Source organism: Mobula hypostoma, chromosome 5 (assembly GCF_963921235.1).
Source record: "Mobula hypostoma chromosome 5, sMobHyp1.1, whole genome shotgun sequence".
Lineage (NCBI taxonomy): Eukaryota > Metazoa > Chordata > Chondrichthyes > Myliobatiformes > Myliobatidae > Mobula > Mobula hypostoma.
Window position 1 is genome coordinate 37,764,830 of NC_086101.1, and position 16,520 is coordinate 37,781,349.

The window sequence follows — 16,520 nt, forward strand, 5'->3', positions numbered from 1 at the left end:
GAAATCTGCCACCCTCACTCATCTGGCCTGAACAAGACTGCAGACCCACTGTTATGGTTAATTCTTAACTACTCTTTGAAATGATTCAGCTCAGAACATCAGCAATAAATTCTGGTCTTGACAGTCAGATCCCCTCAAGGAACAGAAAAGGTCAAGGCAGGCTAATGCATAAAAGATTAATTTACTTTGTTTTTGTACTTTAAACGTCTGACAGAAGTCGGAGTGGAGGATCTCCCTCTCTCCCGCCGTAAGGTTGGCAACGGAAGTCTCTCCGCAGGGAAGGTCTGAAACGAACTTTATCAAAGTCCACTTACATCTCAGCCTGCCGAGCTGAGGCTGCCCTTTGCTACAAGTGATTCACAGGCTCGACATATTTCCTCTCACAGCGTGAGGCAAATATCAACCCTGGCACTGCGATCGACAGCTCCTATTCTTACAGTCCAGCCTGGTTCTCAATCCCCTTCGCCTCACAGTCAAACAACACACAAGTGCTGTCTACGCAAGGAAGCTTATAGGCATAGACAGAGTAGACAGCCAGTATTTTTTTACCCAGGGTCAAAATGTCAAATGCTAGCAGGCATGCATTTAAGGTGAGGGGAAGGAAGTTCAAAGGAGACGTGCAGGGCAAGCTTTTTTTCCCACACAGAGTGGTGGGTATCTGGAATATGCTGTTAGAGGTGGTGGTAGAGGGAGATATGGTGGAGGCATAAACATGCGAATGTGCAGAGAATGCGGAGACCGTGAGCAGGCAGAAAAGATTAGGTGTCTTTAGCTTAAATAGTTGGTACAGCATTGTGGGCCGAAGGGCCTTTTCCCATGCAGTACTGTTGTACATTTTAAGTTGCTGAGACCCCGGTTTTCTTGCTTTGGGTAGCCTCCAACTTGAGGACATGAATATTGATTTTTCAAACTTCCCGTAACTGCCCCCACCCCTTCACTATTCCCCTATTCCCATTCACCACTCTCATCCTATCTCCTTACTTGCCCATCGCCTCCCACTGGCGCTCCTCCCCCTTCCCTTTCTTCCATGGTTTTCAACCCTCTGCTATCAGATTCCCCCTTCTCCAGCCCTTTATCTTTCACCAATTGACTACCCAGCTCTTTACTTCACCCCATCCTCTCTCCCAGTTTCACCAATCACCTACTACCTTGCACTTCCTCCCCTCCCTCCCACCCCCCACCCACCTTCTTGCTCCGACTTCTCATCTTTTCTTCCAGTCCTGATGAAGGGTCTCGGCCTGAAACGTCAACTGTTTACTCTTTTCCATAGATGCTGCCTGGCCTGCTGAGTTCCTCCAGCATTTTGTGTGTGTGGCTTGGATTTCAAGCACCTGCAGACTTTCTCAAATTTGTCCCTTCTTTGGACTCTGTCTATACTTCTTACTGCCTCAGTAATGCACACAGCACAAACAAAGACACCACCCACTGCAGGCATTCTCTCTTCCCCCCTCTGCCATTGAGTAGAGGATACAAAGGCCTGAAAGCACATGGCACCAGGCTCAAAGACAACTTCTATCCCGTTGTTATAAGACTAGTAAATGGTCTGTAGTGTAATAAAATGGCTTCCTGACTTCACAATCTACCTTGTTATGATTTTGAACCTTATTGCTTACTTGCACTGCATTTTTACTGTAAATATTATCCTTTATTCTGCATTCGGTTATGTTTTTACCTCAGACTACCTCACTGCATTATTGAAATCAGTTGATCTTTATGAACAGCATGTATGAGAAGCTTTTCACGGTGGCTTGGTACATGTGACAATAATAAACCAATTCCAACTGAATTGAGCAGGAATTTCGACAGCCAGAGGGGGGATTTAGGGTGGCCTGAGGTGGGGTTAAGGTGGTCAGTAGTGGAATTAGGGTGGTCCAAGGTAGGGAGGCCTGAGGTGGAGTTAGGGTGGTCCGAGGTGACATGAGGGCAGCACAAGGTGGCGTTGTAGTGGCCTGAGGTGGATAGGGCTGTCCGAGGTGGGGATAGGGCGGTCTGAGGAGGGGCTGGGGCGGCCCGAGGAGGGGGTGGGGTGGCCCGAGAAGAGGGTGGGGCGGCCCGAGGAGGGGGTGGGCGAGAAGAGGGTGGGGCGGTTCGAGGAGGGGGTGGGGCGGACCGAGGAGGGGGTGGGGCGGACCGAGGAGGGGATAGGGCGGTCCGAGGAGGAGATAGGGCGGTCCGAGGAGGAGATAGGGCGGCCCAAGGAGGGGCCAGAGCGGTTCAAGGAGGGGATAGGGCGGTCCGAGGAGGGGATAGGGCGGTCCGAGGAGGGGATAGGGCGGTCCGAGGAGGGGATAGGGCGGCCCGAGGTGGGGATAGGGCGGCCCGAGGTGGGGATAGGGCGGCCCGAGGAGGGGATAGGGCGGTCCGAGGAGGGGATAGGGCAGTACGAGGAGGGGATAGGGCAGTACGAGGAGGGGATAGGGCAGTACGAGGAGGGGATAGGGCGGTCCGAGGAGGGGATAGGGCGGTCCGAGGAGGGGTTAGGGCGGTCCGAGGAGGGGTTAGGGCGGTCCGAGGAGGGGTTAGGGCGGTCCGAGGAGGGGTTAGGGCGGTCCGAGGAGGGGTTAGGGCGGTCCGAGGAGGGGTTAGGGCGGTCCGAGGAGGGGTTAGGGCGGTCTGAGGAGGGGTTAGGATGTTCAAAAAGGAAGTTTGTGTAGTCTGACATGTGTTAATTTGGTCTGAGGTGGAGATTGAGTGAACCGTGGCAGAGTTATCGCGGTCTGAGGTAAAGTCGGGTAACGTGAGGTGCCGTGAACTTTTGACTATTAATGGTTGGACATGCCTGATGTTTCTTGTCTCCATTTTCCAAGGCCGCCACAATGCAAATGGAAGGGTTAACAAGGCCTCTCACTTACACATGCTGGCGGTGAAACTCCTTTATCTTCCCCTCTAGAGCTTCTTGCTGAGGGATGTACTTGTGCTTTGCCAAATGCTCAGAGAAAACATCTTCATCAAAGTCTCCAATTTCCGCTGGAAGAGAGAAGTGTGGATCATTTCAGTACGTCAGACAACAACTTCAACTAACACCTCACCCACCTTTTGTCCCAGGAAAAGGATTTTCAAAAGGCTTGCATTTCTGCAGCAGTTTTCACAGTGTATTGCCTTACTCGTAACACTGAGCAGCATGGGAACAGGAGCAGCAGAGATACTGGAGCAATTCAGTACCAGCAGGTCAGGTAACAGTTGTGAATGGAAACGGACTGAGATGCTTCACCTGGGCTGGCTGATACAGAGGAGGAAGCCAGTGTAAAAGAGGTGAAGGGGAAGTAGGGTGCAAAATCTGGCAATTGATAGTTGGATCCAGGTGAGAGGATGATATAGCAACCGCTTGCTTGGCGACACTGGCTGTGCGATACTGTAAGCGTTAGCCAGGGAATCGGGAAGAGCATCCCTGCTCTTTGACCCAACACTGGGATTCCTCCAACACACACACACACTGCAGGAGGAAACTCAGCAGGTCAGACAGCATCAATGGAGGGAAATGGCCATTCCGTGTTTCGGGCTAAGACCCTTTGTCAGGATTGTAAAGAATGAGGGGAAAATCCTGAATAAAAGAGGAGAGACTGAAAATGAGAAGAGAGGTAGGTGGGGTGGGGAAGTGGGAATGAAGTGAGAAGCTGGAAGGTGATGGGGCAGAGGCAAAGGTCTGAAAAATATGGAATCTGTTAGCAGAAGACAGTGGAACATAAAATAAAGGGAAGGTAGGTAACCAGAGGGAAGGTGTGGGTGACGAACAGATTGCAAGGGCAGGGAATAGGAACAAGATGGGATAATGGCGCCAGAGGGATATAGAAAAACAAAGGGGTGTTGTTACTGTAAGTTAGAGAAATTGATATTGATGCCATCAGGTTAGAGACTACCAGGACATAGTCAGAATCTCCCAGTGGTCAGTCTTTCCCACAATGACATCCAATCTACGTCTGACCGCAAATGGGCAGCAGAGAACACTGCGGGTAGTCATGTCAGTGTTGGAATGGGTGGTCACTGAGCAGACTTGACTGTTGCGGTAGATGGAGTGAAGATCAGTGAGGGAATGGGTAGCCAGTGGGAGATCCAGACTGTTGTAGCAGATGGAGTGAAGTTTCTGGATGAAGCGATACACCAATCTGTGTCATGTCTCACCGACCATAGAAGAGGCCACACTTGGGAGCACCAGGTATAATGAATGACCCCAATGGATTACATTTGATTCTTCCCACCCACCAAGAAAGAAGAGTTATCTCGTCTGGAAGATAATCCCTCCAACACTGCACTATTCCTTCAGTAAGGAACTGAGGCAGGTTCGGATGCTGAAGGGGACCTTTGGGAAGAGGTATGGGATGGAATTTTTCCACGGTCCTAACTCCACGCCCACAGTAAGAGACCTTTGAATTGACTCACATTGGATGATGTGAGAGACCAGGAGAGCTGCACTTGTATCGTTGCAGGTCATTCTGCCCGAGGCCAGGTCCTGTTTGATTTGCAATGCAAAGAGGTACCTGCAAAACACATCCAGTCAGTCATCTCAGAAACACTTCCAGCATATCTGCGATCAATCTGATAGCGTAGGAGCAGGGAGCACCTGCCACAGTGCACTGCATGCAATGGATTGAGAAAAGCACACTGGTACACTCAGGAACACAAGAGGTTTGCAGAGTAGTGAACACAGCCCTCCTCACCACTTTTAACAGCTACAGGAAAGCAGCCTCTGTCATTAAAGATTCCCCACCGCCTGGATCACATCCTTTTCTCACTGCTACTGTCAGACAGGAGGGACAGAACCCCGAAGTCCCAAATCACCAGGTTCAGGAACAGCTACTTTCCAACAACCATCGGTTGAACTGGCCTGCATAATCCTCACTCATCAGAACTACAGACCAACTTTTGCACTACCATGGACTTGTTTCTGATTGCGTCTTTTTATTTGCACTTGTGTGTTGTTTTGCATACTGTTTCTTTTTCTTTACTCTCTTGTATACTTTTGTATAGTCTTTGACATCGTCGGTAACGATTTTACTTGGAAGGGGGTGAGGGGAAGGTGTTTGATAGTCAAAAGAAAACGCCTTCTTTTATTGCCTCTAGGATTGCAACTTGAGAGGACTAAAACATAAAAGCCAGGATACTGTATACTGCTGAGGCTTTAATAAGGCTCTGCCATCAGATTTCTGAATGGACAATGAATCCATGAACACTATCTCACTATTTATTTTCCTCTCTTTTTTTGCACTATTTGTTTAATTAATTTTTTTTATATATACTTCTTATTGCATGTCCAAAAAATGAAATAAAGCAAAAAGTCAGTGAGTTTCACAAAATTTGCCAGTGATATTAAACCCTATTCTGATTCTGAACATTTGGAATATTGTGGGCCCTGTATCAAAGAAAAGAAGTGCTGGCCCTGGAAAGGATCCAGAGGAGGTTCACAAGAATGTAAAGTTCAGAACACGAGAAGCATTGGATGTCTCTCAGCCTGTACTCGCTGGAGTTCACAACAATGTGGGAGGTGGAGGGGGAGGGATCTTTGAAGCATACCAGACTCTGAAAGGTCTGGATAGAGTGGACGTGGAGAGACTGACTCCATCAGCAGAAGAGTCTAGGATCAGAAGGGCACTCTCGGAATAAAGAGGCGACTCTGTAGGACAGAGATGAGGAGGAATTTCTTCAACCCGATGGTGGGGAATCTGTAGACTTCTTTGCCACTGAAGGATGCGAAGGCCAAGTTGTTGGGTGTATTTAAAGCAGAGATTGATAGGTTCTTGAGTGGTAAGGGGGGGATTAAAGGTTGCAGGGAGGCAGGGAAGAACAGGACTTTTAAAAAAAATCAGCCATGTCTGATTTGTGGAGAAGATACAATGGGACAAATGGCCTAATTTGCTCCTTTTTTTAAATGATATTATGGATATGCAGGAGAATAACCAGTAATTCATGGTGTGTCCAAACAAACCATAAATTGAAGATCTTGTGACCCGAGTGCATTGTTTGTGAATAAAATATAAACTTTTGATGCAGCAGAGACTGTTTAAAGTGTTGGAATTCTTGGAGGAAAGTGCAGGCTGTAACAATAACACCAGGCCAGTTCTCACTGCCCACCATGTTCTTCAATGACAGAGAGACAACTCAGATATGTGGCAGGGCAGGAGGTCATTCAACCACAGAAGTTCCTGGAGACATTCCCAGGGCATGTCCAAGAAACATTATTAATCAATATGATTCCATTCGAGTTACGCAGCCGAGCCGAACTGAAAGGTCACATGGAGAGAAAACACAGGCTCACTGAGATAAGAGCAAAGATTTGCTTTTCTAGAATACTTCTCGTATCTCCTTCCATAACACTCGACAGCCATTCAGACAAATGTCAAGGGCAGTCACCTCCGTCACGTAGGAGCTAGAGCAGAAAATGTGTACAGGGCAAATTCCCACAATATGATAATGACCAGATCACAGTCGGGCTATCTCTGCTCTTTTCCACAGGGCGTGCCGGGTGCCTGCAAGGCTCAGCCTGGGGTGGCCGTGGACGCCAATGCGAGAGGGCTGCAGCAGAAGCCCACAGACAGGTAATGGAAGGGTCCGGACCTTCCCCGCGCAGGCAGACGGGATTAGTTTAGCTGGGCATTTGATTAGTTGAGCAAAACATTGTGGGTTGAGGGGCCTGTTCCTGTGCTGTACTGCTCTGTATTCTGAGTGTCTCAATGACGCTGATCTGGAAGTCAGGGTCTCTCGGAGCACTCTCTGTGAGGCTAATCACAGCTTCTACGTACCATCACAAAAGCCCGTTAGCAAGAAACAAGCCTTTCGGCCCACCTTGCCTGTGCTGGCCATCAAACGAGCATACTAATCCCATTTTATTCTCCCCACATCCCAAAACCCCAATGACTGTACCACTCAGTTATACACAAGGGGCAATTCACAGTAGGTAGAGCACCTCCAGCCTACCCCTCAGCCCAACGACATCGTGTCGGACCCACAACCTCAAGGCGTCCTTGGCCATTACAAAAGGGGACAGCACCCCACTGACCAAGGGCACCACTGCCAATAGGCAGTGTCCCAGGTGCTCCCTCACGGTCCAAGTACTGGTTTCACCTTCCGCAGTGACACTGCCTCCACAAACCCAAAGAATGGGAGGTCCCAGATTGACCGCAAAAGATCAGGCACCAACCTTGTCAGTTCTTCTTGAAGCTGCGTGTGATCAGGTGGGAAGAACTTCACGACGAATCTCATCACAACGTGCCTCGGCCCTGGAGAGGAATATTAAAGGAAGAACTGCATTTTCATAGTGCCTCTCTCATCTTTTCTCAAACAACTCAAAGCACTTCTTAGCCAAACTAACAAGCATTTTGTGTGGTCACTGGTGGAATGCTGGAAAAAAAAACAGATAAACCGGTTCACAGCAATCTCCCACTAACAGCAGTGTGTGTGTGTATGTGTGTATGTATGTGTGTGTGTGTATATATATACACACACAGTACTGTGTAAAGTCTCAGGCACATATATATAGCTAGGGTGCCTAAAACTTTTGCACAGTACTGCAGTAATTTTATGTATTGCACTGTACTGCTGCCGCAAAAATATGTGAGTGATGATGAACCTGATTCTGATATGGGTCCCTGTTGTGGACTGAGAGTGGGAAGGGGGCAGGGAGAGGGAAATCATGGTAGGGTAAAGGGGAAGGAAGAGGGAAGGGAGCAGGAAACACAAGAGGGACATTCTGTAACATCAATTAAACCAATTGTTTGGAATCAAATCACCTTGTCTGGTGTCTCAGAGCTGGGTGTATCTGTACCCACACAATTCCCTGCCCCTGGCACTCCTTTGCCACTGACCCACAGCCCTCCCATGGCACTCCACCCTTGCCATACCCAACATTCTTTGCTCCCACCAGATAAACAAAATTGTTCTCTGCTCCACATTGACATTACAGTACTGTACATGAGTTTTAAGCATCCTAACCATATATACACGCCTAAGACTTTTGCACAGTACTGTACTTGTGTGCGGGGTGCGTGCATGGGGTGTGTGTGTGTGTGTGTGTGTGTGTGTGTGTTTCTTTTAAATGTGATGTTTGCTGGTGAAGACTGTGCAACAAGGCTCTCTGATCTTCATTCAAATAGTGGCCATTGAATTCTTACAACCATTTGGGGCTTCGGCTTGTTGACTCATTAAGAAAAGGTCACTCCCATCAGTGTAATACTCCCTCAGTATTAGAGCGAAACATCAACCGAACCAGTGATCTTACATCTCAGGTGAGGACAGCTCAGCTGACAGTGTATCGAAACCGAAGCACATTTTCAACCTCACACATTTCCATACATGGTGCACAATATTAGCTCCTTGCTGGATAACATCACGTATTGTCTAGTTTAACATGTTACTAGCCAATAAGCTACTTGAAACATGGCACAGCGGGACTTGGGACCTGTGGTTTCATCTTCACTGAACACTAGTTTGGGACTGTTTCCAACTGGCATACCAAAGTCTGAAGTAACTCAACACCACTGAATGTTCCCTTAATGGAAATTTATGGAAAGGACGATGACTACTGACTTCATGTTGCTTATATTGAAATGATTGAAAGTGGTAATTCACACATCTTTACTGCTTGACAGAGTCCTGCATTAAAACAGTGACTACACTTCACAAATATTTGGTAGACTATAAAATGCCTTAGGATGTTCTGAAAGGGATGCAGGAGGTGCTATAAAATGCAGAACTCTATTATAAACTACTCAGTTGTATAAGAGACGCTGATATTTGGTCTCCTGTCGGCCCTATACTTTAAAAGTCCTTTGGGGAGGGTGTAGATGAGATTTATTGATCAATCTCAGCAATGAGGTATGAGGTTCTGCTCGGAACAGAGGAGATCAGTATAGATTTGATAGAGGCACTCGAAGTCAGGAATGGGTTTATAAGAGTAATCCCACCAGGGAAGTCAAGGAATTTAAATCCAAGTAAATGAGATGTAAGAATTGGCCTTGATAAAAATGACCATTACTCATTAAACTAGCATTCATTAAACTTTCTCTAAGGAGAGAACATTTTAAAAAGATACTCAAAATTATTCTGTTTATTTGAAATTGGCCATCTGGGATTGTGGAAGAAATTAAGGTTTACACAAAACCCAGTACTAGGATGCTGAATATGGGTGAGGTAAAACATGACAGAATGGATGTGGAGGAGATCTTTCTGATAGTGGTGGGTGGGCGGGGGTCTAGGACCAGGGCACAGCCTCAGAATAGAGGGATGTCCATTTAGAATGGAGATGGGGAGGAATTTCTTTAGCCAGAGGGTGGTGAATCTGTGGAATTCGTTGTGGAAGCCAGGTCATTGAATATATTTAAGGCAGAGGGTGATATATTCTTTATACATCAAGGTGTGGTAAGTTACAGAATAGGGTTGAGAGGGAAATATATCAGCCGTGATCAATGCAGAGCAAATTCAATGGGCCAAATGGCCTCATTTGCCCCAATGTCTTATGAAGGCAGGATTTGAGGATGGAACCACTTGGCTCTCTGCTCCCCTACCACGGTCCATAATCTTATCTGACCGGCCTCCTCAGATGCAAGAATGCCTCCACAGTCCCAGGGCAACCGGGGGTGGATAATCAGGGAGATCGCCAGTTTGGGAATGAACAACAAGGGAAATTGTTTGCCACGACACAATGGGTAGTAAATAGAAGGCAGAGATTTACAGTGGTTAGAAAAAGAGCCAGAGATAAGAAGGGGTTATACAGCAAGATATTGTAATGGAGCTGGGCCAAACAGAACTACTTCAATGCACCTTTTTTAGCACAGGTGAGATGGGCTGAAGGGCCTGGTTTCTTTGCTGTATAACTCTTTGCCTCGATGATCCTGAGTGGAAACTATTCAAAATGAACCTGAGTGGATGTGGAGATGTGAAACAGCACAGTGGTTCACCGCTCCAGAGATCCACGTTTGACCCTAACCTCTGGTGCTGTCTGTGTGGTGTCTGAACGTTCTCCGTATGACTACATGAAGTTTTCCTTGGGTGCTCCAGTGTCCTCCTACAACACGAAGACCTGTGAGATGGCTGCTGTTAACTGACCCCCCCACCCCCCAGTGGGTTGGTGAGGATCGAATGGGGGGGGGTAGTTGATAAGATGGGAAGAGAATAAAATGGGATTAGTGTAAGCAGTACCTGAGGGTTAGCATGAACTTGATGGGCTGAAGGATCTGTTTCATGTTGCAGGACTCCAGACTCAATGAAGAAATTATTTCCTGGGTAAAAGTATAAGGGCCTCTCAAAGTCCAACCCTGTGCTCCAGTCGTGAGATGAGAAAATGGGTAAGGCTGACCAACAGGACTCTGGTAAAGCTGCATAGCTCAATCCTCTTACAGTGAATGACAGAGACATGGATGGATTCCAACCATACCGTCAATTTCCGACAATGGAGACAGGCGGATATCAATGGCCTGTGTTCCACTAGGAGCTAGGGCCCAAGAAGAAGAAGAAAGGAGCGTGGAGAGCCGTTCAAAGGATGGAGTGAATGACCTCTGCCTGGGCTGTTCGATGACGGGGCTCTGGAGGGTGTGGTAGAACAGAGAGATCGAGGGGTGCAGGGATGAAAGTGGTGAAAGAGATACACAGGGTACTGAAGAAGCCATTTGGCGCTTTGTCTTTTATCAGTCAGGCCACTGAGTCTGGGAGCTGGGGTGCCAAGCTACAGCTGTACATCCACTTGGAGTGTTGTGTGCAGTTCTGGTCCCCAGCTGTAGGAAGCACACCGTTAAGCTGGAAAGGGTGCACAAGGTTTTACTGGAACTGGAGGCCTTGTGATACAAGAAGAAGCTGGAAAGGCTGGGGCTTTTTCCCGGAGGGTAGAAAGCTGAGGGATGACCTTACAGAGGTTTATAAAACCACGAGGAGCAAAGATAGGGTGAATAGTCACAGTCTTACTCCCAGAGTAGGTGAGTACTAGGTTTAAGTGAGAGTGGAAATATTTCAAACAGAGGACGGTGCACACCTGGAACAGACTGTCAGAGGAAGTTGCACAGTAACAATGTTTTACAGAGATCTTGACAGCAACATGGATAGGAGAGGTTTAGAGAGAAATGGGTCAAATGCCGGTAGATGGGAGGAGCTCAGTCAACACCTTGGTCAGCACAGATGGGTTGGGCTGAAGGGCCTGTTTCGCTCCATGACCCTGTACTGTGTCTACTTGAGTCCTTAGAGGTTGTTTATCCAGGAATTTAAACAGGTACCAACATATTTATAAATCTTGGTCAAACTTGTGAATCAGATATGATAGAGGAAGCCAAATTTTGATGATTATTCCAAATGACAGCTTTGATTTTTTAAAATTAAAAAAAAGTATAGATACAGCACGGTAACAGGCCCTTTGAGCCCAACGAGCCTGCACAGCCCAGTTAAACCCATGTGACCAATTAACCTACTGAGCTGTATGCGTTTGGACTGTGGGAGGAAACCAGAGCACCCGGAGGAAACCGGAGGGAGAACGTACAAACTCCCTACTGACAGCGGTGGAAACTGAATCTGAAACTGCGGTTATGTTAATCGCTTTATCAGCTCAACAAAGGAAGGATTATTATCCAAAAACTGTCCCATCTAGAATAACCTTTACCCTCCCGAGTGAAGTGGGCGACTTTGATTCTACCTCAACCCTGTGAATGAATGTAGATAACTTCCATATGAAAGCAAAGGGACCCATAAAGTAGACTATACTCACTTTTGACTTGTTTCACAATTGGCTTCAGTAGGTCCAGCCACACCTAGAACACAAGAGGTGATAGTAGTTATAATAAGTACTCACAGAGTAACTTAACCAACTAATCTTTCTCAGACATTCTGTGGGGCACAAGGGTCACTGGCAAGGCTACCACTCCATGGCCAGTGCAGTTAGCGTGGAGGTGGAGCTGTGGTTAGGATGGTTAGTGTGGAGGTGGAGCTGTAGTTAGGATGATTCCAGATACTGATCTAACACAGATGGAGGAAGAGCAACACTTTTTCCAGTCGGGATAAAGTGGAAGTGGTGCCTTTTTGCTGGGAGAATACCTCACTCCGTTTGGCTGTCCAATCAGCTTCTTATCTCAAAGTTGCTGGGCACCAGGCATGCCACCGAGATGGTATCTCAGCATAGAAAATGGCATATCCCTACTCAATAGTCTTTAGAATCAAGGTCAATGACAAGTGACTTCACCACTTAGTGCAAATTCTGGATGAGTACAGCAATAAAAATGATGCCTTATCTAAGCAATTAAAGAAAACCACTTGAATATTAAAATAAACCAGTAAATGGAATAGGACTGCCCTCAGAAATTGCAATCAGTTGAAGTCTTGTTCTTCAATGAAGTCCATTTAGCATTGTTCAACAGAGAACACAGGCAGAGTATTGTATAGGCACTTTACACATACCATAACCTTGTGATGGTCCAAGAACTCCAGTGCAAAGTAATCACTTTCAATGAGGTTCAGATTGTGGCAAATCAAATCCAGCAAGTGCTTCCCGGGGGCTTTTAACTGTAATGAATAATAAGAAATTTGTCAAGTCGAGTACGTGTGTTATAATTCTGTATTTCAAGATTAATTCAGTGGTAAGCAACAGACGTTTTAAAAAAAAATCTAAAATTCACGAGACATAGTCAGTGCTTAATCTGTCTTCCAACGTCTCTGGCTGCCAGCACATTTTATATTTACTGCAAGGAACAGGAGGGAGTTCAGTTTGGAGGACCCTTTGAAAGACGGCTCATCGAGTTCCCTGAAAATGGCATCCATCATAGGTAGACAGGCTGACAAAGGTGGCATTCGGTATTGAGTGTAGAAGTTGGGAGGTTGTGTTGCAATTGTACAAGATGTTGGTGAGCTTGCATTTGACTATTGCATTCAGTTTTATATATTTTTAAAGTTATTTGGATATACAGTGCGGAATATGCCCTTCCAGTCGAAAGCTGCATCGCCCAGCAACCCACCTATTTAACAATTTACAATGACCAATTCACCTACCAACCAGTACGTCGTTAGAATGTGGGAAGAAACCGGAGCACTCAGAGGAACCTCCGGTGCCCACGGGAAGGGCGTATAAACTTCTTCCAAGTGGCATCAAAATTGAACTCTGAACTCCAATGTCCCGAGCTGTAATATCGTCGCACTATCACTTAGACTGCTGTCACGCCCCACAGGCTTAGATCAGCCTGCCACAGGAAAGATGCCACAAAGCTAGAAAGAGGGCAGAGGAGATTTATGAAGATGTTGCCAGGACTTGAGGGAGAGAGTTATCGAGAGAGATTGAGCAAGCTTGGACTTCATGCATAGTGCTGACCTTAAAGGGGCATATAAAATCATGAGGGGCATGGATAGGGTGAGCAATAGATGGGTTGGGGAATCAAATACTAAACAAAGGTTTAAGGTGGGAGGGGAGAGAATGGGGGGTTAATTTTTCACCTAAGAGGGTGGTCAGTATATGGAAAAAGCTGTTAGAGGAAGTGGCTAAGCAAATACATTAAAATTTAAAAGACATTTGGGCAGGTAAATGGATAGAAAAACATAAGACAAATTGGAATAGCTTAAATAGGGATCTTGGTTAGCATGGACCAGTTGGGCCAAAGGGCCTCTTTCAGGGCCCTACGGCCCTATGACTGACAGCTCAGCACTCCCTCTGCACCGTGCGAGAGCAGCAGCCGAGATTAAGGAGATGGCGTGCCCAGGATGGGTCTTCAACCTGCGACTGCCCGCCCCACTGAGTCACGGCTGATACTGCTGAGAGTTCGTTTCATCTGCCTTGTGGGTTCTGTGTTGTCAGATTCACGGGGATCCAATTAGAAGTGAGATACGGTGCTGGCAAAGCAGCCCCATGGGAACAGAAGCATATCCAATTAAACAGAGTGGATGTCAATGACAAGATAACTTCATCAGGTCAAGAGCTGAAGAGGAGGTAGATTGTCTGCAAGGTTATTTACACAACACAGAGGCTTAAATGTAATATTTTGAAATGGTCTATACCCACCACTGTTTGTCAGTAAATATTTGGAAAGTGGACAATTTACTGATGGAGCGAACCTCGTGTGAAAGTGTTGGCACTAATTTACCACACTGAAACTGTTCTTCATCATATGTTGATATCAGGACACTTTTAAACCATCTTGGCACCCTCTAACCCGCAAAAAAAATATCAAGGGCTCCGCTATGCATGAACAGCATAGATGGGGCATACAAATCAAGCTAAGTCCAAACTAATCTCTGCCATAACTTCATTGAGATATCTGTACTCCTCCTGGCCTGGCCTCTTGCTTATCCACAGATGAATTCTCCCACTGGTGACCGAGACCTCAGCCACCAGGGCCCTGAACTCTGGGATTTCCTCTGTAAGCTTCACTGCATCTCCCACCTTCTTTAAAACACTCTTCAAAACCAACACTTCTCTGACCAAGTCTTTAGCACTGACACCTTCTCGTGTGGCGTGCAGTTCTGGAATATTCTTGAGAGGTTTCCCTGCCTTGGGGCGGGGGGGGGGGGTGGAGGAGGAACAGCTGGTCAGCTCACCAACTGGTGTCAGGAACAAAGTAGCTCAAACTGGAAGAATCTTCTGCACTTTGGCAGCATCTTCCTGGTTCATTTCAGGACATACCAATGTGCTTGCGAGAGCCAAAGATACAGCATGGAAGGCAGCCATCTGAAACACTCAGTCCGTGCAGCTCGACATACAGTAAATGCAGTCCAGCCATCCCCACTGTCCTGACTGACCTTGGCTAGCTCTGCAAGATCTCCCAATCAGATACCAATCCAGCTCCCTTCAGAATGCTGCAATAACATCTCCCTCCACTAAATCCCAGGCAGGGGTTCACAGGGTCAAGGCGAGCCGCAGGTATTGGAAAGGGAACAGAGATATGGGGCAGCATAGAAGGTAGCAGAGATAGAAGAGGGGTTACAAAGACAGGGATGGGTGCAGGGGCCAGAGGGAGTCACAGAGATAGAGAGGGGTTACAAAGACAGGGATGGGTGCAGGGGCCAGAGGGAGTCACAGAGATAGAGAGGGGTTACAAAGACAGGGATGGGTGTAGGGGCTAGAGGGAGTTACAGAGATTGAGAGGGGTTACAAAGACAGGGATGGGTGCAGGGGCCAGAGGGAGTCACAGAGATAGAGAGGGGTTACAAAGACAGGGATAGGTGCAGGGGCCAGAGGGAGTACAGAGATTGAGAGGGGATACAAAGACAGGGAGGTGTGCAGGGGCCAGAGGGAATTACAGAGATAGGGAGGGTTACAAAGACAGGGAGGGGTGCAGGGGCCAGAGGGAGTCACAGAGATAGAGAGGGGTTACAAAGACAGGGATGGGTGTAGGGGCCAGAGGGAGTACAGAGATTGAGAGGGGTGTAAGGGCCAGAGGGGGATTAGAGGCTGGAGGAAGTCACAGACATGGGGTAGGTGTCACTGATGGAGGAAGATACAGATACAGGATGGGGTATAGAGGCTGGAGGGAGTTATAGAGATGGGGTAGGTGTCTGGATTGAGCAAGATACAAATATAGGAAGGGGTATAGAGGCTGGAGGGATTTGCAGAGCTGGGGTAGGTGGCGGGATGCAGCAAGAGAGAGTTATGGTGGGGGCAAGATCAGGGAGAAACATGAAACTGTTGCTAAACTGAGAGCTGATTTGACAACGCAGAACCCAGTGGGGAGTTGGGATACGGGCAAATGGATTCTGGTGTGAGAAATCCTTTCTCACACCAAGGATTTGGGTGAGATTGACATGGGAGAGTACTGGGATACCAAAAGGCCAAGTTCCCAAGTGTGGACCTTTAGATCCTTGACGAAGGAGCACAGACTGGAGTGTTTCCATGACCTCCAGACTGTGGTATGTGCCCTGTAACCCAGTGAGGGCACACCAACTGACAGAAGCAGCTGCGAGCACCATTGCCCCAGAGGTGAACAGACTCAGACTCACAAAGTCAAACAAGCCCTTTGTGTGATGGTCAGACACTCCCACTTGCACACTAACCAAACTGAGACAGCTCACTCCAGTTAAAGTCTGTAACCACTCCAGTTCAACTGCTTTGAGTCTCACCAACATCAGAACAGGGGAAAGCCAGTTGTCAACCTTTCCCAGACTCTCAATTTGAACACTGACTGCTTCTCACCTCAGACCCAAAGGAACATTTCCAATATTTTTGGATTTTTAACATCCACAGTTTTTCCTCTTTCCAACTGACAGCTGGCCACCCTGACGATCACTATTAGTTAACTTTTATTTCGTGAACATATTAGTTACTCAGTTATCCAAGGGTTTGGTAAAATTCAGAGTGAAACAGCACAAGTTGAATTCAGGTACAGAAGGCTGAAGTCCTACACCACCAGGTTCAAAAACAGCTATTCCCTTCAACCATTTGGTTCTTGAAACAACCTGCACAACCCTAATCAGTATAGCAAAACTATGACCACTGTGTACCAATGGGCATTTTTCATTCTAATTATGCTCTTCTATGTTTAATTTATGTTTTCCACGTGAATGCTGTGTCTCTAATGATACGTGCCTGTGACGTGCTGCAAGTAAGGCTTTCACTGAACCTGTGCATACAGTGT

At 47.1% G+C, this 16,520-nt stretch overlaps 1 protein-coding gene across 6 annotated transcripts in view; it reads right to left on the reverse strand.

Annotated features, from left to right (window-relative positions):
• The window catches only part of farp1 (FERM, RhoGEF (ARHGEF) and pleckstrin domain protein 1 (chondrocyte-derived)), a 278,773-nt gene that overhangs the window by 115,690 nt on the left and 146,563 nt on the right, over positions 1 to 16,520 (reverse strand). For all 6 annotated transcript variants that reach the window (XM_063048415.1, XM_063048411.1, XM_063048414.1 and 3 more), the window contains exons 3-7: positions 12,364 to 12,468; positions 11,678 to 11,720; positions 7,133 to 7,211; positions 4,378 to 4,475; positions 2,853 to 2,967 (exon numbers count right to left, since the gene is read on the reverse strand). In XM_063048415.1, coding sequence (XP_062904485.1) covers positions 2,853 to 2,967; positions 4,378 to 4,475; positions 7,133 to 7,211; positions 11,678 to 11,720; positions 12,364 to 12,468 — 440 coding nt within the window. The remainder of the gene's footprint in view (positions 1 to 2,852; positions 2,968 to 4,377; positions 4,476 to 7,132; positions 7,212 to 11,677; positions 11,721 to 12,363; positions 12,469 to 16,520) is intronic.